The sequence below is a fragment of the Lithobates pipiens genome, unplaced genomic scaffold (assembly GCF_037356315.1).
Source record: "Lithobates pipiens isolate NorthernLeopardFrog02 unplaced genomic scaffold, aLitPip1_a1.2 Scaffold_8, whole genome shotgun sequence".
NCBI classification, from domain to species: Eukaryota; Metazoa; Chordata; class Amphibia; order Anura; family Ranidae; genus Lithobates; species Lithobates pipiens.
The window spans coordinates 557,974,012-557,996,593 of NW_027507903.1; the positions used below are offsets into that span (position 1 = coordinate 557,974,012).

Genomic DNA, 22,582 nt, shown 5'->3' on the forward strand with positions numbered 1-22,582 from the left:
GCAACTTACCTGCCATACAAATACAGGTGAATTCCCCTATCCGGTCCAGGCATGTAGCATCATTCTGGCAGGGAGTGGACAAGCATTCATTGACATCAGTTTCACATCGAGGACCAGTGTAACCCCGACCGCATTGGCACTGGAAAGAACCCTGAGTGTTCACACAACGACCAAAGTGCTCACAGGGGTTGGCACCTGCAGAGAACATAATACATTTTAATTTCACTATATTTAATACTGCAGTTAAAAAATAAAAAAAGGAGAGATAAAAAAGCAGCTTTTGATTGCCTTTATTTTCACCAATATAGATGTCCTCAGTCTTTAATGAGGGTTGAATGACAGCCAGTGTTATTCAACCCACTTTGACTGAGCCCAGGCTGGCTGGTACTACCCCCCTGGGTCCATGTATATCTGTGAGATAGATGGATAAATAAAATAATCTAAGTCTGGATAGGTGTTTTTTTGTTTTTTTAAACTTAACTCCAGACACTAAGCCAAAGACACCTCCGAAATACATACAGTGTATGTGATCTGTTCCAAAGGATTTGGGAGGCAATGAGAAGTATAACTAGAGGGATTATATAGTGTGGGTGGGCCAAAAGAAACTGAAAAGTCTCCACTGAACCAGTTTGTATCCATGTTATAAACCAGAGGGTCTTAACCACTTGCTGACCGGCTCCTGTACATATACGTCGGCACTTTAAAGATGGATATCCCAGTAACAGCAGCAGTTGCTGCCACAACCGAGATATCCATCTTTTCAGGAGCCAGTCCTATTCACGATAATGGTGGTCTCTGCGGCAGATTCGCCCTCCCGCCACGGCGATCGGGTCCTGTCTGTGCCTAGGTATGGAGACGAGCGAGGCCAAGATGGCCCCCACCCGTCTCCATACCATAACATAGCTCTTAAAAGGTACATTTTTTATTTTATTTTTATTGCATTTTAGTCCAAATATGAGATCTGAGGACTTTTTGACCCCAGATCTCATATTTAAGAGGACTTGTCATGTTTTTTTCTATTACAAGGGATGTTTACATTCCTTGTCATAGGGATAAAAAAGTGACCCCAATTTTTTTTTTTTTTTTTAAAACAGTGAAAAAATTTTTTATAAAATTAAGTAAAATAAAGAAAACTATTTTTTTTTTAAAAGCGATCCGTCCCGACGAGCTCGCGCACAGAAGTGAACGCATATGAAAACGGTGGTCAAACCACACATGTGAGATATCGCCACGATCGTTAGAGTGAGAGCAATAATTCTAGCCCTAGACCTCCTCTAACTCAAAACATGCAACCTGTAGATTTTTTTAAACGTCGCCTATGAAGATTTTTGAGGGTAAAAGTTTGACGCCATTCCACAAGCGGGCGCAATTTTGAAGCGTGGCATGTTGGCTATAAAATTTACTTGGCATAACATTATCTTTCACAATATAAAAAAAAAAATGGGCTAACTTTACTGCTGTCTTATTTTTTTTTATTCAAAAAATAAATTTTTGCCAAAAAAAAAAAAAAAAAAAAAAAACTTGTAAAACACCAAAATCTCAAAAGGAGGCTAGTCCTTAAGTGGTTAATGTGCAGTTGGCCATGAGGCATAAATGAATGAATGCTTTGCAAGGATTACCCATAAAATCTTTGTTTGGGGATTTGTGATGAACACACAACATGTAGAAACCTTGCGTTTTAAAAAGAGACAGTGTTTCACAGTCAATTGTGTTCCCGGCCAACGCTCCATTTATGTAATGCTGGCACTCTTGGGGGAAGCTCTGCTTTTGTGTGTTTTTCCTTCAATTTTAAGAAGGCTCTATTGCACTTCAGCAAATATGTAAATTATCCTCATCCAGTCTTATAAAATGTAGACGGAGAGCACAGCCAGATGACAGAGCCAGAGTTTGCCCCTTGGAAACCAAACAAGCACTGTTACCTAGCCTTCTTTCTGGGTAGGTTTTCTCTAAGAGAGCTCAAGCTGTAATATTTGTATAACTACATAATTTTTTGAGTGAACCCAAACAACGTTATGTCGACTTAGCTACAGCAGGGGGGGTATACCATTTTCAGTCCAGTCCATACAAACTTTGGGTGTAAAGGTTTGTAATATTCTAACTAACCCCCATCCATGGTCGATCACTGTACACAACAATCTTTGCAGTTAGATGAGAAGGCCCCTATGCAAATACATACCTATTGAGCATTCATCCACATCTTGGTCGCAAGCTCCCCCAGTAAAACCAGGCGGACATGTGCAGATTGCTCGCCCATTCACTGGGTTAGTGTCACACATAGCATCCTTGTGGCACGGATTACTAACACATGCATCTTCCAAATGACACAGGAGACCTGGCAAAGAAAAAACAAGTAGGTTAAAAAAAAAAAAAAAAAAAAAAGAATTCTGCAACATGCCGTTAACATTTAAATTGAAATACTTATGTAAATAGAATATTTCAAAGTGTGTGTCACACCTTCTATTGTTCTAGGTTAGCAGCCAAGCTAGGTCAATGACTACTTAACATATCTGTCTGTTAATCGCCTATGGATTTAAAAGTCAGGGAGACAGCTATGCACTGGAAAATATCTGCCCACAATACCAACATAACTTTCATGATCGCCACCATTTTCTTAATTTAATAACGGTGCTCATCAAAAGTGGAACTTCCGTTTTTAAACACTCCTCGCACCCTGACGTGCGGGCGGGGGGTTGAGTGTGTACCCTTTTATTCGTGGGACTTCCTGTCACACTTCCTATCTTCTTCCTATCTTCTGGGACACAACTCAGCTCCCAGAAGATCGGATGGCCAATAGGAGAGTGCAGCGCGACTCACGCATGCGCAGTGTGCGCCTGGCCATGAAGCCATAAGCTTTCAAGGCCGGGTGCCCACAGTTACCGTGACGGGGAGAGAAGAGGGGGAGAGAAGAGGGGGAGAGAAGAGGGGGAGAGAAGAGGGGGAGAGAAGAGGGGGAGAGAAGAGGGGGAGAGAAGAGGGGGAGAGAAGAGGGGGAGAGAAGAGGGGGAGAGAAGAGGGGGAGAGAAGAGGGGGAGAGAAGAGGGGGAGAGAAGAGGGGGAGAGAAGAGGGGGAGAGAAGAGGGGGAGAGAAGAGGGGGAGAGAAGAGGGGGAGAGAAGAGGGGGAGAGAAGAGCGGTATTCGGCAAAACCGTGATAATTATACTTAATGGACACCGCCATGCAAAAAACTTTCTAGTTTTGGATTAATTGGGGGGGGGGGGGGGATCAGCATTTCTCTACCAGGCTTTTACAGTTTGGTTTTCCACTGGGGAAAGGTCCGCCAACAACATTTCAGGAAGCAAGAGGAAATGAACTGCAACACCTTTTTTCTTCTTCTGCAGTTATCACATTTTAACCTTTTGCAGAGAAATAAAGATTTTTCATAGGAAGTGTCAGTTTGCAGATTAAAAGATAAGCAAGTAGTTTACGTCAGCTATTTTGACTTTACAAGCTCACCTCTTACCGGCAGGACTTTGCTGTGACAATTCTCAAAATATCCTAAATCTGCTGAGGACAGGGAAAATGCTACCACAGATGTCACACATACAGGTCTACCCCCCAAGGCAGTCTGATGCGAACAAGATAAAGGATGCACTCCACTCCATTTCCACTTACATTTTGGTAAATGGTATAAAAGGGAGTTTTTTTTTCTTTTTTTGGTGGGGAAGGATTACAATTCCACTTGGCTATTGTGCTCCTGTACAGGGATTTCCACTCACTTCCTGTCCTGGTGACAATGGTTTTATCACAAAGGAAATTAAGGAAAATCTCCAACAGGGACAGACAAATCTGCCTGCAAGGGTTTTAGCCTTCATGTACACGGGACGTTTTTACAAACTCTCCTGAATGATTAAACTTGACAGACAGTAACCCACGTTTAAAATGGCAGTTTTGCTGCGTTTGCATTAAAAAAAAAAAAAAAATGTCAAAATAGCCAAAAATGAAAAAAAAAAAAAAAGCCTGTAAATGAAACACGGCTAAAAACGAGTTTGCGCGTTTGGCGCTTGAAATGCCTGTAAACTCAGCTTCTGAACGCTTTTTTTGCGTTCCCAAAAAAAATTGGAAAAAAAAGCCTCTAAACTCAACTGCCTAGAAACGACCCCGTGTCAGCTCAGTTTACCAGAAGCAGTTTACATGTGGCCTTAGGCTTCCCCTACTGTATTTAAAAGGGTTTTGCTTAATATTTTCACACAGTCTTCACACACAACATATACTGTATATAAGATAAGATTCATTAACCAACTTTAGTGCAACTATGATAACATTTCATACATTTTCTTCCTTACAGCATAGGGTGTATATATATATATATATATATATATATATATATATATATATATATATATATATATATATATATATATATATATATATATATATATATATATATATATATATACACACAAATATAAAATGAGACGACTATTCAACACTCACCAGTCTTGCCCATGGGACACTCGCAGTAAAATGAGGCTACACGGTCATGGCAGGTGGCACCATTGAAGCAGACGGCGGTGGCGCAGTCGTCTATGTTCTCGCTGCAGCTCTCTCCGGTCCAGCCATTGACACAGACACACGTGTGACCACCCTGAGTGTTAAAGCAGGTCCCGCCATTGTGACAGGCATTGGGCTGGAGCTGGCACTCATCTACGTCTTCTGTACAAAACTGACCTGTGGCAAGAAAAATATATGGATTTTTTTTTTTTTTATTAAAAAGCCCCAAATCTTAAAACGTATTAAAAATGTATTAAAACAACAAACATGTTATACTTACCTGCTCTGTGCAAACCTCTTCTTGGGTCCTGCTGGCGCTCCGGGGTCCCCCCTTTTTTGTCTGCCCGCAAACACTTGTTATGGGAGAAGTAGGCTTGCTCCCGAGCCGAGGGGTCTGAGTGTCCATGGATACACACAACACAGTTTGGCCCCACCCCCTACTCCCTCCTCACGGAATTTGATTGACAGCAGTAGAAGCCAATGACTCCCACTGCTGCCTCTATGTCCTGTGAGGAGAAAACGAGAGCAGCAATGCAGCTCTCAGGCACATCCCTGGATCAATACAGAACTCAGGTATTTTCTTTGGGGGGGGGGGGGGGTGTTCAAGCTGATACTGGAAGATTTTTTTACTTTAGTGCATAGAATCCCTAAGACTCAGCAGTCTGGTTCTTTTCTCTTGAATGCCACCCCCTAGTGACATTTAAACACTACCTCTGTTGGGCAGCAGCACATGGTAGGGGATGCTCACTAATGAATCTACACCAAGCAGATTCTTCCATCCTGTCAGTCACGCATTTGACATTCCATGGAGATGGGACTGTCAATGGTTGAGAATGACAAATAGCATATTAAAGCAGAATTTCAGACCGCTAAATGAACAATTATATATATATGCAAACTTTGTTACAAGCAAAAAGATTTGTAAACTATAATGTGATTCTTACTCTTCAGTCACTTTTTAGCAATAGGATGACACCACTATTTAGAGCCTGGAGTTCTGTAGCTTGCAGTCTATGAATGGTCAATAGGGAGACACCACTATCAAGAGCCTGTAGCTTTGCAGCTTGCCATCTATGCATGAGCATCTCTCCCCTCCTGCACCATTTCTAAGCACATATCTCTCTTCCACCCTGTGCTCTGCTTTCTCCAGCCCTATACTACGGACCAGATGGTCCCTGGCTATCTCTATGACCTTTGGAAGCCGGGTGCGATGTTATGATGTCACTTTCAGCACATATAAACACTGCCGTGTTCTAGCTGAAGAGGCTGAGATTTATTTATTTTTTTAATCTCAGGCTTTTCAGTCTAGAGGAGAGATGTGGGGCCTTATAAACCCCACATCTCTCTGTAAAGAGGACCTGTCATGCACTATTCCTATTACAAGGGATGATTACATTCCCTGTAATAGGAATAAGTGATCAAAAAAAACTATTTGAAAAGGGAAAAGGTAAAAAAAAAAAATAAAAAATAAAAAAAAAGTTAAAGCTCCCCATCCAAGCATGCAGATGCGAATGCATACATATGTCACGCCCGCATAAACAAAGACGTTCAAAACAAAAAATGTGAGGTATTGCCATGAATGTTAGAGCGTGGTCTATGGAGATTTTTATGAATGAAGTACCAAAGTTTGGCATCATTCCATGAGAGTGCTCAATTTTAAAGCATGACATGTATCCATTTACTCGGCATAACATCATCTTTAACATTATACAAAAAAAAAAGGCTAGCTTTAGGATTTTTTTTTCTTTAATTCATTCAAAATTCCGTTTACAAAATTTCTGCGCAAATACCGTACGGCATAAATGGCAATGACTGCTATTTTATTACCCAAGGTCTCTGCTAAAAAAAATAAAAAAAGATGTTTGGGGGGTCCTGAGTAATCTTCTAGCAAAAGAATTATGTTTTTATATGTAGGAGTGAAGTGTCAGAATTGGCCCGAATATGAAGTGTTTCATTTAAAGTGGAGCGGGGAAAAAAAATAAAAAAATTAGAGTGAGTTAACAAAAATAGGTGGCTGTGACTTACCTGTCCATTCAGGGGGACACTGACAATTGTAAGTGTTGACTCCATCCACACACGTGGCACCATTCATGCATTTATGGTCGGGACAATCATCCACATTGATCTCACAGTTTGGTCCTTCAAAGCCTATGAACACAGAAGTTTAAGAGTAACATATCACAAAGCCGCACATTTTAAAAAGGGACAAAATAAGGGGAGACATTTCCTTACCTGGCAGGCAGACACATTGATAGGAGAGGTCTCCAGTTGGGCGGCAGGTGCCTCCATTCTGGCACTGGGAAGGTGCGCATGGCACATAGTTGGCCTCACAGAACTGGCCAGTAAAACTACTTGGGCAGCGACAGCGGAAAGAGCCAGGGGAGTTAATGCACTGTCCTCCATTTTGGCAGAGCCCAGATGTTCGGCATTCATCAATATCCAGACGGCAGCTGCGGCCATGGTATCCTGGTGGGCAGGTACAGTTGTAGCGGCCATTCCAATTGGTGCAGCGGGCACCATTCTCGCATGGGTTAGTGGCACAGGCATCGATTTGCGAACAATCCTGACCTAAAAAAAGATTAACCACTGACTAAATGAGGCAGCACAGTGGATAAAGGGGTAATACTCTTCCCTAGTTGAGGTTTTGGGTAGAATTCTTGCCAAGCACATTATCTACGCAAGTTTATAAATGCTTTAGATACATTCAATTGCAAATTACTGGTGAGGGACTAACGTGCATGGTTCTTTGAGTGCTGCTCTGCAGAATATATTGGATCATAAGAGGGTAAAATGAATACTCTCTCCCTTTCACAACTCCAGGTCCACAAGAAACACCTACCTCTGAAACCTTTGGGACAGCTACATTCATACTGGACAGTTCCTCCTCGGATAGAGCTCCGGCAGACTCCGCCATTGATACAAGGTGTTGGCACACATGGATCTTTAAACTGGCAATAGTCTCCAATCCAACCAGTGGGACATCTGAAAAGGAAATCAGAATATAGATTACAAATCACAGATATACACTAATCCCAACTACAGGCTATCACTGTAATATGTGGTTATAGTAACACCAGGCTCAGCAAGGAAAATGTCCCACTAAAGCAGCTCATTTTGGGAGGGCCTCCTCCTACATCACTTAAAGCCTCCAGGGTTGAGATTTTTGCAGTTGGTTTCTCTGAGTCCTCCATATGAACATAATTATGCCTTTGAACTGTTATTTCTGAACAAGAGCCCCCAATTATTTCCTTATTCCTAATTACCGTAAACCCATTAAGAGGGGTATGACACCATTATTTGGCACTATAACGGTTGCAGTAGTTGGGCTGAGCTGGGAATTCTTGTGTCATTATCCCACCAAGTAATTTACAAAGTTTAAAATGACAGAATATGAATGAACTTGCTAGCATACTTACAAAACTAAGTATAATGGTAAAAATATAGACAATACACCCACACTGCAAAATAAATAAATCTAAAAAGGAACTGTTCATACTAGAAGGCAGTGCGGGAAAGCTGCGTTCCCGTGCGGCTACCCGGACTACATTTCAACCACACTGCCCTTGCGATCTGCTGCGGGGGTCAGTGCAAAGGTAACAACACCCCACACGCAGGGCATTTGCACGCATATGCCGCATGGTACAAAAGTACCATGTGATGCCGTTGCACTGCGTTCCAAAACAGCAATGTATGCACTACTTTTGGTGGGCTGCGATTTCAGCCCATTCAAAACGAATAGGGCGGAAATTGCACTGCACAGAACTGCAAGCGATTTGTAGAAACTGCATTGTGATCCTGTGCGATTCAAACGCAGTTCCTAGTGTAAACGGACCCTTAAATAATAAAATAATGCTTCCGTAATAAATTAATCCAATCTAAAACATCAAAATCATATCAACAGCGCACTGATAGATGCCATTATGTGATCAAAGATGAAGTGACAAGGGTTGATTTACTAAAACTGGGAAAGTACAAAAACTGGTGTAGCTCTGCGTAGAAACCAATCAGCTTCCAGGTTTTAGGACTTGACACTGAAAAAGGGTTTGAAATCGTGCGAGTTCAGGTTAACTCTCACAATTTCAAACCAGCATTTCAGTGTGAGTTTGGGGGCGATTCGGAAGACATCTGTGCAAGTTCATGCACAGATGTCTATTGAAATCGCTCCAAAGTCGCCAAATGTAGTGCAGGAAATGGCAAACAAATCTCTGCGGTGGTGCAAAGTCAGCAGCGCACTGTTTGGGACAGTGCTGTTACCGGTAATAGGCTGTGATTTGGCATGCGATTTGACATGTCAAATGACTCTGGTGTGAATGGGGGATTATTGTCAAAGCTTAATTGAACAAGTTGAAAGTACCCCTGAGGATGTCATGCATTAAGAAACGTGTCGGGAATAATCACGCTACCATTTTACATAAGGGAAACTGATCGGGCTTGGATATGATGTGTATACATGCTCATTTATGCTGCTTTCATGCAAGTACACTACAATTTTAATAAATGAGAATCTACATTTTTCATGCACTAGTTATTGAGCATCGCTGAACGTTTCCAGACGTTGCCTCCTGGGTTGTTTGGGAGTCCTCCATTGTACATCATTCACTGCCATCTGAGAGAACATCCAGGCTCCTACTGAGTGGATCTGCGATCCGATTGAGCGCTTTCTGACCCCCTAAGTGTGGTCGCTGGTTTTCTGGAAAGCCTTTAATTGTTTGTGTGTGAAGGGTGACACACTGGTGATTCTTCTGTTTTACACTTACCACACAGACTTTCCATCCACAGATTTTTGGATTTCTTTATGGGACTTTTTCTATGGACAACTTCCCATTTGAACATATTGATTTATGCACTTTATTTTATAGCACTTTATGTATATGTAATCATACATTTAGTGCTGTGCTTTTTTTTTTTTTTTACTTACAAGTTTAAATTAGAAGCCGATTAGCTACCATGCACAGCTGCACCAGATTTTACACTCTGGTTTTTATAAATCAACCCCTAAGGCTAAGTTTACACTTGCGGCAGACCTTGCTGTTCCTCTGAAAAGTGATCAGTGGCAGATTGCTTCCTGGAGATGTCCGACAGGAGGTGAGGAGGCGCTAGGTCAACTTCTCACCATCTTTTTTAACCCTGTAAAGCCTGCACACCCACATGCATTACACAGAGTTGCAGGGCGGTTATGACGAGGCCCCATTTACTTAAATGGGACGCATTCAGCAGTGGTACTGCTGCCAAATGCAAAAGGGGGTATAACCTGCCATGGCATGTGTACAACCCTGTCCCGCTGCCTGCGTGGCCAAGAGGGGCAGTCAGAAGGGTGTAAAAGCACAGCTCACCCACTGATCTTGACCATTTCAAGCTCACTAGATTTCTGGCAGGATCAACAGGTATGTTTTAACTTACAGAGCAGATCTAACAAATCACTTTCAGTTGTATATTTAACAGTCCAAAAGGGAGTTTGCATTTACTTTAACCAATGTAAATAATTCTGCATATAAAGAACTTTAAATCGCAGTATGCCTTAGCAACGATTGACTCACATGCCAGAGCAGGGAACATACTACAATATGATAAGTTATGGAAAGTGTGACAGCTGCAAGCCTCAAACACAGTTTCAACTGAGGCAAAATAGCAAGATGAAAAGGCAGAAACTTTTTTCACACAGGAACAAGTTTTGATCTGGTTTGATCAAACTTAAATATTAAGATCTGTTCAGTAGGCTGCAACTAGCAGCAGGCTGAATTTGAGAGCTGCTGCGGCTGAGTGGGTGGGTACCCATGAAGTCTCTTGCTCACGCTGTGGTTCTTGGCTCTCGCCCATGATCTTTAGAACACAGCATTTTTCTCAGCTGGAGAACTCTGAATTCCAAGAGAATAGTAAAGAAACAAGAGAGTGAAGGACAATGAGAAGCTCAGTACAACCAAAACTGATTTTTCTTTTTCTTTCGGACAAAGCCTGGTTTATTGAATCACCTTGAAACCATCTTACCACAAGGTTCACTCACCAGCAGTAAAGCAATGGTCAGTTTTGGCCCTGTGATGGCAATGAGAGGGTTAAAACAGCCAGCCCACCCAAAGTGATAGTCAAGTTAGAGATGGAACCTGGTGAGTCAGTTCCTGGCTTCCTATGCGTCTTGGCTACGCCAGCAGCGAGAGCTCCTCGTCACAATTCCAGACGCTGACTCTAGTTTTGGAAATCAGACTTCCAGGATTTCTAGTTAAATTCTCCAAGCTATAAAATAAATGAAAAATCCTGATGGATGAGTGAAACCCGTTATGGTGGCCATAGTTGGTGTATAGCCCTGTCAACTGAAAGAACAGGTGTGCTGACCCTCATCAGCGAGCTGAACTAGAGTTTTTTTGGGCCACTTTGTGTGGCCCTTTTATGCCTTTGGTGTGGGGCTGTTACTGCTTTACGAAAACAAGTTCTGTTCAACTGATAAATGCTGCAATTCCTAATGCAATATTCCAGTTTACTTAAATATTTCAGGGAAGGTTTAAGACCCCTTTCTCTGGTCTAAAATGCCAAACTGAAGTTGTTACTATGACAAGTTCTATGATTGTTTACTGAAAAAGTTAAAGGGGATAAAGGGGAACTTCACCCAAAAGAGGGAGTTCAGCTCCCACAAGCTGTATAAATATTCTGGACTTTGAATGGATGTAGAGAAGGGAGGGCTGCGGATAGACAGGTACAACTTATGTAGGAGGGAAATCTCTGTATCACCTGAGGCCAGTCACTTCACTGGGTATATATAAGGGTTCACAACCACTTTAAGTGAGGCCCCTAGCCGGTTCCTGGCCGGTGTACGTCGGCAGAATGGCACGCATGCACGCTGGCCCGGGAGCTCCACGAGTAGGATCATGGGTCCCACGGACTCGATCGCCACAAGGATACACACAATCACCTCACGGAGAGGAAGAACGGGGATATACTAATGTAAACAAGCACCTCCCCATTCTGCCTAGTGACACTGATCAGAGCTATGATCAGTGATGTGTCAGTTAGCCCATCCCCCCTACAGTTAGAACACATCTCTAGGACACACTTAACCCCTACAGCGCCACCTAGTGTTAACCCCTTCACTGCCAGTCACATTTACACAGTAATCAATGCAAATTTAACCGCACTGATTGCGGTATAAACGTGAATGGTCCCAAAATCGCGCCAAAATTGTCTGACATGTCCATCATAATGTCGCAGTCACGCTGGCTGTTCGCTGCCATTACTAGTAAAAATAAAAATATTAATAAAAACCATAAAACTATCCCTATTTTGTAGATGCTATAACATTTGCGCAAACCAATCACTTATTGCTATTTTTTTTTTACCAAAAATATGTAAAATAATATGGATTGGCCTAAACGGAGGGAAAAAAAAAAGTGTTTTTTTATATATTTTTGGGGGATATTTATTATAGCAAAAAATAATGCGCGGTTTCAAAATTGTTGTTTTTTTGTTTATAGTGCAAAAAATAAAAACCGCAGAGGTGATCAAATACACCAAAAGAAAGCTCTATTTGTGGGGGGGGGGACACACATCAATTTTGTTTGGGAGCCACGTTGCACGACCACACAATTGTCAGTTAAAGCGCTGCAGTGCCGAATCACAAAACGTGCTCAGGTCTTTGGCCAGCAAAATGGTCCGGGGCTTAAGTGGCTAGCAGACACAAGTAACCCTTTTCCGTTTAATAACAACCAACTAGGCCCACGGTCTGATTTGAGTTGAACATATCTGCATTACATTCAATGAGAAGACGTAGCTCCTGAGGGCTTTAGATATAAAAAGCTGTCTGTTGAGTCAAGCCATTTATGCTGTGAAAGTCAACATACTCAATCTCCAGTCCATGCCCTTATTTTCCCAAATGGGGCCTGAAACCTAAGCCAAAAGCCATGCCAAAATGTTTACTGGTTCAGAGAACTTGCTTCCAAAGCTGGCCAAACATGTTACAATTTGGTTGCACGACGTCCTTTAGATTTATCAACAATGTAGTGCAAGGTCCTACCTACACGATTCACTCCATACATCATCACCCAGGTAAGCCTTAACACTTCATAGCCGTTATGAAATTTAAAGTAGATTGTACAATCTGGTTGTAACGTGTTTGGCCAGCTCAAACCTCTAAAGCAGGGAAATGCAATTAGTGGACCTCCAGCTGTTGCAGAACTACAAGTCCCATGAGGCATAGCAGGACTCTGACAGCCACAAGCATGACACCCAGAGGCAGAGGCATGATGGGACTTGTAGTTTTGCAACAGCTGGAGGTCCACTAATTGCACATCCATGCTCTAAAGGAAGGCTTATTGCTGGAAAGCCTGCAAACCAAGGTAAGGTGAACAGCGGGTTAGAAGACGAGGTACAAGCAAAATGTAGAAATATTGCGTAGGCAAGCAAAGGTGGGCAAAGGTCAAAGAGCAAACGTGTGTAAATTTCAGCTCTACGGGGTCAAGTGAGTCTTCTTTGGTCAGCAGAGCAAACAGACTGTCACGAAGGGGGAATATAGACAAAAAGCAGCGAGAAACTTGCAATAACCTCACACATATAACACAGGGGAAAGAATAAGCTAAAAACGTGTGAAAAAAGACAAAAATTGAGTAAACAGGAAAGAAGGAGATGAAGGGCGGGGGCTGAGAGAGCCAGACAAGAAACATCTGGGATGCGTTAAGAGTGCGCGCGCTGTAACCCTTTCTTAGTCATGAAACTAGCCTTGTAAAGCCGAATTATGGATGAAACCCAGCAAAACCTATTAAGATTGATTCCAAAAGGTGTGCTGTGCCAACAATCTAACTGAAAGCCAAAAGAGTTTAATCTTCTGTATGGTGCCAATTATTCCATGGGAATTCAGTTGAGTGCCCTCGAGGCAGAGACATGGCATAACGCAAGGACAGGGGCTAGAAATGTATTTATACGCTCTTATAATATTTGCAGATTTGTAAAACCCGTCCCATTAATAAAAGTGCAGGAAAGCCTTGTGTCTGTATTCATCCTAGCAACCAATCACAACTTGGCGACATTTTGATAATACAGATTGATTGGATGCCATAAGCAAAACATGCAGTCTCATCACCTTTGCCCCAGTTTTTAATGTGGGGCACACATGAGGATAGAACCTGGGCTTCTGTTAGAAATCATGGGGTCCCGTACAGTCTACCTGACAGGGCCCCCCGCTCATCCCAAAATCGCCCCCCCCCCCCTGTGTGGCTGCAGCATCTGCCGGCAGGAGAGTAGAGAAGCAGGCGAGGTGGGAAGAGGGGCCCGGGGGCACAAATATTAGAACAGAGGATTGGTTTCTTCAATAAGGCAGTGCAGCCTGACCTCGCTGCAGCTGCCTGGGCCCCCCTTGTGAAATGATGGGACCCGGTCCCGGTACAGGGGGGCCAGCTGTACCGCCTTATCAGCAGCCTGCATAGAACAATGAACATGAGGCCTCCTGTACATGGACGTTTAGCAGATCCTGTGTGCTGGAGTGCAAAATACCCTGAGCTTTCTGGCACCCCGAGAAACGCATATACTGCTGCCAATACAAATGAATGGCTGTATGAGACCATACATAGGTGTACGGCACTTCTTCCTGAAGGTGAAAGTGGCGCGTTTGGCTTCGGTCATGTATTTTAATGCACGGAATGCAGGTTCTTGAGTCCTTAGAGGAAAAAGCGCTGCGCGTGCACGAGTGGGTAAACGTCAATGCAGAAGTCATTCACTTGTATTGGTGGCTGGATGTGGCATGTGCAGCTCCCCTGAAGCTAAAGAGCACCAGCACACAGGAGCTGCTAAGGGCCCATGTGCATGAGGCCTTGCTATAAAAGGATAACATATAGGTATATTCAATAGGCAATATGAATTTTAGCAACCAATATTTTATATAGCCAGACTTATTTGTAATGCAATTAGAGTTGATAGGTTGTTGGCCTTTTTTTGTAGTGCTCAGCAGCTTTACAGCAAGATCTCAAAATGGAAATGGCATAAAAGATCAATAGTTGATCTAGGTCAGTGATGGCAAACCTTGGCACCCCAGATGTTTTGGAACTACATTTCCCATGATAATCTGCAGTGTAGTTGAGTATCATGAGAAATGTAGTTCCAAAAGATCTGGGGTGCCAAGGTTCGCCATCACTGATCTAGGTTAAGTGCACTAACAAAATAAGTCTACTTGTGTGACTACTTGTAATAGTTCAGTGCGACTTAAGCCGGCCATAGATCGATCAAAATTTTGCCAGTTCAGCAGAAATCTGACCAAATTGCAAGCCTTCTTTGGGCAGGCTGGTTGTACTGAAGTAAATCCGTCGTACAACCAGCCTGTCTAGGTTTTTTTTTTTTTTTGCGCCCGATCACTGCCAGTGGTGATCATTGTATTCTGCCACTGTGAAGGCTTCCCAATGGCAGAACGCTATAGCGCTGCAGAAGGGCTTCCCCCATCAACACGGGATGTACTGATAGGGGAAATTTAGCAATTTCCTTTCCTTCAACCACAGGTTAATTATTATATGGCTTGACTAAAGCAGAGCATAGTCGACTTGATTTTCTTTACTTCCACCACGGCCATGAAGTAGCCTTCCTGGCTAGCAGAACACATTTATTACAGCTAGTGGCTATAGCTTCCGACAGTGATCAAATATCCAAAAGGCTGGTTGAACCCAAGGCAATTGGCCCAACTTGGGAACAATCAGCCTGCCTACACATGGATTAAATTTCGGCCAATCCATGCTGACACAGTCAAATTGTATGCATGTATGGTTGGCTTTACTTGCTTGCAAAGACTGGAAAGCTCTCTACAAATCACTGCCATTAAAGTCACACAAGAGCAACTACACTGCATCTGAGTACCACAAACCAAAAAACGCCATTTAATTTATTTTTATTATTCAATGCAAAATTCTGGATTACGTCGCCATGCTTTATTTTGTTGAGATCCAGGCATGAAAGCCCCTCCTGAAGACTCCTGGGATACATGACATAATTTGCCTAGACCTGGAAACCTGGAAGTAACTGAAGAAATGTAAAAAGAAGGTTAAGACATACTTTCCGATTTACTAATTCTAGCTGCATTAAGGACAGAACAGTCAAAGTTGATGGAGAAAGTGAAGTTCCACTTTAGGTAGTAAGGCGGATGAAAACTCTAAGCTCCCTACAGGATTTAGATCTTTAAAAAATGCATTCTCCGGAGAGGTTGTTTTGGACAACAACTCTACTTTTATGCCAAGTTTCAAAATATCAAATAAAAGTAATATTGCCAATGCATGCGTTCAAAATGGAAGGGAAAGAGTTAAAATACATAATGACCAAAGAATGCAGCCCGCGCTAGAATAGACTTCTAATTTAAAACTAGCAAAAAAAAAAAAAAAGATGCGCACTAGAGCCAAAAGGAACGGTTACCAAAACACAAAAACTGGAGAAAAGTGTGTGTGGGATAGACAAAGGATTTCCCAAAATGCACTGCAAGACTAGAACCCGTAAGACAGTTCTGCACACCCCGACTAGAGGACTATTAGAAGGCAGAGCGTACGCCAAGCATAAAAGCCAGACTGGCAAGGACAGGTGGATATATCAGGCCAGATGAAAACCAGATGTTCCTACTAAAGTCCCAATTTCCCACGATCCCCTATTCGGCCCCCCTTCGTGAGACAGCTGGACTTGAACTTAATCACACAAGAGGGATAAATATTTTACTTTCACCCCGCTCTTCCCTCTTTTCCAAGGGAACACAGACATCCGGAAAGAATTAAAAATATATATATATATTCTAATAAATCATATGCTGTCTAGAAGTGGCCCTGTCACTGGGATATCAGCCTCGGGCCGAGTGATAGCATTATTGCAGAACGATGTGGGCTGGTGTAACATGACACATTCAAGAGTCAACCAAAAGACATCCAAGCAAACTACATCTTACCCAATAATGACATAGGAGTGTACAGCCACCGAGAACATGACTGTATCAGCTAATAATCTGCCTTGCCTGATTAAAGATCTTCAAAAACATAGCGAGTAATAATGAGCTGGAAACCTAACTTTATTGCATACCAATCAGGGAAGGAAGATAGCCTAAGGCAGCCCTGTCAACTGGCAAAATAAAATAAAAATCGAACCATCAAGTCCCTGAAAAAAGGCAATAGACTTACCTCCATGGCAGCCTGTGTGATCCATCTTCCCTCCGGTCAGAGCCTCCTGAAGACTCTTCGGCATTCGACACTTCTGGGAGTGTCGGACGCCGGTGTCCCCTACCCTATACTGTTGCTCCATCTGCCGCTCTCCGCGTCATAACGTGACAACCGTGTTGCGGGAGTGAACCACCACATGGGAGACACAGGCTTCTGACACTTCAGAAAGTAGCACTTTTATACGCAGCCAAAAAAGGGTTAAAAGCACCTGCAACGCACCACTGCCCATTGATTTCAATGGGCAGGGGCACTTTAGAAGCGGTGTATACAAAGATGCTGCTTGCAGGACTTTTAACGTCCCACAAGCGCACCGCTCCAGTGTGAAAGCCCTCAGGCTTTGGCGCTGGAGTGACAGAAGAAACGCTTTACAGGCGCTTTTTTAGCGCTATAGCGCCACCAGTGTAAAAAGTAGCCTTAAAATGCTGGAGGGAAGGGCTGCTGGAGAGGATGATGGCTCTTCTATATTTGTTTTTAACTAATAGTGTAGAATTCCAAAAACCTTTACTAGTGCACCTTAATTTAAGTTTTTTTTTTTCTGGCAATCCATTGCATTTTTGCATAAAGCCCAACTCAAAAAAAAAAAAAAAAATCATAAAATTCTCCATTGCAGTGGGGAGAGTAAAAGCAGTTTTAATTCACCGATCCTCCAACAAACAGTGCTCCTCAAACAGCTATTCCTCTGTGGCCTTTATGCTATGGACCTTGCATTGGTCTTAATGATGTTGGGACCTTAGGACCGCATTGGGGAGATGACACTGCAGGGACTGGTCTAGCAGCATCAGATCAAGTAAATGAGCAATTAACCCTTAAACCAGCCATAAATGTATAGAATCTCAGCTGGTACTGCAGCGACCGGCTGAGACTCAATCCATCTATAGGAAGGCCAGATCGACATTGGTACAACCAGCCTGTCAGATTTTTTTTTTTTTCTACATGCGATTACTGCCAGTGGCTATAGTCACTAGCAGTAATCATAGCGTTCTGCCGGCCAGGAACGCTGCCTTCTGGTAGAACACCCTGTGGGAGGGATTGATGGGGGAATCAAGCAATTTATGACCTGTCTTACAGTGGGGTAATCTCCAAGTTTCCAGGAGTTGGGCTTTAAAATACACTTGTGTATTTTATGTATGATTTATCATTTGTTAGAATGCTAGATTAATATCATGAATACACTTCACAGAGAAGTACCCCTAGGACACCAAAAATTGTAATGAGAAAAACATTGCAATTGCCATTTCTGAAAATAGTCTCTAAAAATGCTGGGCGTCTGGCTGTTATGCGGATGTTCTTGATGGAATACTTTGAGCCACTGACCCTCAACATATACACAGTTCAATTTATTGTTTTTATTACAGGTACTTCTATATCATCATCAATTTACACAGTGCTTGATATATTTATTATACATTCACATCTGTCCCTGCCCTCAAGGCCATTACACGGTCTAATGGTCCCTGAACTCAAATTCATACATCTACTAGGGCCAAATTAGACAGGATCCAATTAATCTACCAAAAGGCATTTGGAGTGTGGGAGGAATCCCATGCAGGCACAGGGAGCACATGGAAACACCCAGGCAGGTAATGCCGTGGTTGGTACTCAAACCGGCAACCCTAGTGTTGATAGGCACTGGGATTGCCAGTTTTTGAATCCCAACCACTGCATTAAAGGGACTGTAAAAGGTAGTTTTTTTTTTTTTTTTTTTTAACAAACATGTCATACTTCCACTGTGCAGCTCATTTTACACCGAGTGGCCCCAAACCTGCTCTTCTGGGGTCCCTCGGCGGCTCTTCCCCACATCTGATAACCCCCTTGAAGAAGCGATTCCCCGAGGGGATTACCTTGTGGGCGCGCTCCCGAGTCCAGCATTCGTCATCCATAGAGGCCAAATGCAGGACTCGGCCCTGCCCCCTGACGCTTTGCGGCGTTGGATTTGATTGACAGCAGCGGGAGCCAATGGCTGCGCTGCTATCAATCTATCCAACCAAGAGCCGAGAACCTTGGGCACATAGACAGCATGTGCCCATGGGTCAAGTTTGAGGGTTCAGGTTAAAACGGGGGGGCTGGGAGGCCGGTCACTGACATAGGATGCATTAAGGTGAAAAAACACGAAAGTTTACAACCCCTTTAAACTCAATGCTTCCAGTTTCTCCAAATTTTTTTTTTTTTTTGGTTATTAGTAAAATTTGAGACAAAGGTAGTCTATGGGACCTCCATCTGCAGTGACTAGTTTGATTCAGATAAGAAAGCACACACTTCTAAGATAAATAAATGTTAAATGGATAACTTCACTTTAAAATAAATGCACCTTTTTGCAGGTAAAAAAAACTTGCATTTTTATTTTTTTTGAGCCCGAGTCTAAAGCATTGCACCAGCAATCAGCAGATTGCTGGTGCTATGTAGGTTCCTGCAAATCTTTCAGTGTATCTGTGCACCTGTATGGGCATGCATATACAACGATAGGAAGCATCAATGAACTACCACCGTGCTCCACAGCATCGTAACAGTTTGAGAACCACAAGCCAACAGCTGTAAAAGAGGTTGGGGCTTGTAGTTCATTCACACACAAAGCTGTGTGAACGAATGACGTAGATGTGTGGGTGGAGCCCCGCTGATTTAAAAAAATGACAGCTAGTATGGGGAACTTCTCCCCCTACTGCTGTCATAGGGAGTGTGGGGATTGGGCAGCGGCTGCAGCAGTGGGAACACTTAAATGTTCCACCCTAAAAACGGGTAGAAGATGTAACATGTTTCCAAAGGTGAACTTATCCTTTCAGTAAACCTGTAGTATCGAGTGAAAGAATGACATGCTCCAAAAAGGTATTACAGGTTTCGTTTGTGGGAGGAGATTATTATATAGGTAAGCCAAAAGGATTTAGATCAGATTTATACTCTGCCTCCTGTAATGAAAAAATCCTGACGATCCAAGCTAGATGAAACACCCCTCCCCACAAGATTAGGGCTGTAGCCATTTAACTGCTGTAAAGAAAGTTAGGGAATTGATAAGACAGGAAACGTAATTAGATGGATTTATCTTTAGTCCTTTGGCCGGATTTCCTATTTCAAGACAAATGGAATCCTAGTATGTTAAATTGAGAATGGGTCTTTGCTGTGGCCCACAGCCTTGCAACTTACCAGGGACTTCTTTTCATATTGGTGTGTTTGAAGATTCCCCAAAACGTTCTTATGAAAAACAAAAAGCAACAGCGGGACATTAAGTACTGGCAGCTCCCCTAGTTTTTTACGTTGCCAGTTCACTGGACTGGGAGCCCAAAAAAAGTCAGGTCAGAGTTTTATAAGAGTTTTGTATATGACTGTATAGGGGAGAGGCAGCATCCCGGGACGAGCGGCCCTAATTAGTAAGGATATATGATGTGTTTGTCTGAGCTGGCTGATGTACAGCTCTCCACCCCAATCTACCTCCCGCACCCTCAGCCACTAACCAGACCCGTTCAACCAGTTGTGTCTGACGCTCATTCCCACGGCTGACTGTTTTTAACCTGTTTCTAATGGGTCTTTAAAAAGCTTTAAACTCTAAGATTTTTCTATAAGCGTTTTGCAAACATTGACGGTCCTCTCAGATCATAGGGTGCTTCATTCATACATATACATACACACACACACAAAAGGGACTTTTACTCTACAATGTATAGATAGACATTAATAGGTCTGCTCCCACGCTCTCATGCACTGCATGGAAAAAAGAAAAAATATGTTCCCAAGCAAAGGGCATACAAGGAAAAAAATAAATTAAAAAAAAACCATGATAAACTGCAAACAACTGAAAAATGTGCAAAGTTGTCAGATGAGGATAAATAAGAAGCTCTAAAGCATCCATTTCAAGGGACGACATGGCAAACATGGTGAGCACTCAAATATTTGCAGCACACACAAGTTTTTAATAACGCCTCTAGCGATACGTATGTGTTAACCAATTCCACTGACTTCCAAGTCCTGAGGGTCACCTGCAGCCGAGGTGGGTGTTAAATTACAGGAAATGCTCTGACCCATCCATTTTGAAAATCTGAAGGTCAAAGATGACCCATGGTTCAAGTGATGCCTGCGTGCGAAGAAAAAAAAGGTATCCTCCAGCTGGCCATTGACTGATTGAAATTTGGTCAGTTCAGCATGGACCAGCCAAATTTCGATCAATGTGTGGCCCCTCCTTGTTTCACAGAAGACGGTCATTTGATCAACTTCTGTTGAAGGAACATGCAGGAAACATGGGAAAAAAAACCTTGTCAAAAGGCAGCTGCAGCCAATTGGCAAGTCCTGAGGTGAAAAAGGAGACACACACACACACACACACACACACACACACACACACACACACACACACACACACACACACACACACACACACACAGCCCCAGCAGGGGTGGGGGCTGGTGGATGAAGATTCCTCCATCCACCCCGTTTACTTGGATGGAGGAAACTCACCTCCTCCACCCCCCCCCCCCCCAGCCCGTTTAGCTGTTTGGGGGGGAAAAAAAAAAGCCTACCCATCTATGGCCAGTTGATGGAGTAGTAGATGGGTAGGTACATTACCACAGGATAAATCTTACTTTTTAATTGTACAGTCTGTACTAGTTGGTATTGCTCTTATGTCCACCTGGTTTCTTTTCTTCCTCAGTCTACTTAGCCATCTGGCATTCTTGGGCAAGATTGGCGCCCCCTAGCTTGCCATTTCAAAGAACAGTACAATGGCTTGGCTTTAAATTTTTTGTTTGAACAGAAACGTATTAGCCCTCTAAAAACGCCTGAAAAGAGTTTATACCGTGAAACATGGCGAGAATTATTATACAGGATTTATATAGCGCCAATAGTTCGTGCAGTGCTAAACAAAATGAAGGCAGACATTACAGTTGCATTAGAATTTAGTAAAAGACTCAGAGGGCTCTGCTCATTAGAGCTTTACAATAATTATTGACTGCGCGCATGTTCCTGATAATCTTCTTAATAACAGTAATCTCCATGAGATAGAAGAACAGCGGTTCAGTTCTTTAGAAGCTTATGCCCCTATAATAGGCACCTCGCTCTATAAAAACTTAAAGAGGAGCGCCAGTCTCCCCCCCCCCCCCTCCCAAAAAAAAAAAGGACAAATACTGTGGCTGCTGACTTTTTAATAGAAGACCTCTTACCTGTCTGGTGAACCAGCGATGTCCTCACCCAAGCCAATTCTTCAATCGGCTTCAGGTGCAGACATCTTGGGTACTGCGCATGTACGAGCTCTAATGCGCCTTGTGAATGCGATGCATCTGATTAGGCTGCTGGGGATGGGCAAACATGTTTATTCATTTCTGTACGCTTTCAACCATTGTTGTATGAGAAGTCTATGGTGGTACCATGAAAATCCATACTACTCAGCGCTGTTCATTTCTTGATAGATTTTAGGATGAGGTAGACGAGTTGCAATTACTTGCAATAACTCCATGATTGGCTATGGCTATGACCCTTTGCTACTATGCCTATAGGAAAATAAAGTAGAAAAAAAAAAATTTGTTTTTTTGGAGGCAAGAGACCACAGAAATGTAAAATGTAGAAGCCCTTAACTTTATTAATTTATTTTGTTTATTTAAAGTTCTAATAAAGTTAAGGACTTCTACATTTTAGTGGTCGATTGCCTCCAAAAGAGTCCCATGGGTTTTAAAGGTTTTGACTTTTCTGTAAGTATGTAAGGATAGATGTAAACCTGCCTTTGTACTAGACCCAGTGACTTCTAATAGAAATGTATAAACTCCAGCAGGCAACCAGGCAGTTGTCCATCCAGGCGTTAATGCTGTTTTTATTCCTGAACCATGCAGGTGCAATATTTTATAATAAACATGACTCTTGAGGTTTTACGCGATGAGCGTTTCTCTCTTCATTGGGGACGGTTACCAATGATATGCATGGTCCTGAGGATTGGTGCCATTTGGCCTCCACATGAGACCGGTGCA

At 42.7% G+C, this 22,582-nt stretch overlaps 1 protein-coding gene across 1 annotated transcript in view; it reads right to left on the reverse strand.

Annotated features, from left to right (window-relative positions):
* NOTCH3 (notch receptor 3) overlaps nucleotides 1-22,582 on the reverse strand; it is a 114,714-nt gene that overhangs the window by 32,933 nt on the left and 59,199 nt on the right. The window contains exons 3-8 of the mRNA XM_077469989.1: nucleotides 7,331-7,473; nucleotides 6,724-7,059; nucleotides 6,517-6,639; nucleotides 4,435-4,668; nucleotides 2,177-2,332; nucleotides 10-195 (exon numbers count right to left, since the gene is read on the reverse strand). Coding sequence (XP_077326115.1) covers nucleotides 10-195; nucleotides 2,177-2,332; nucleotides 4,435-4,668; nucleotides 6,517-6,639; nucleotides 6,724-7,059; nucleotides 7,331-7,473 — 1,178 coding nt within the window. The remainder of the gene's footprint in view (nucleotides 1-9; nucleotides 196-2,176; nucleotides 2,333-4,434; nucleotides 4,669-6,516; nucleotides 6,640-6,723; nucleotides 7,060-7,330; nucleotides 7,474-22,582) is intronic.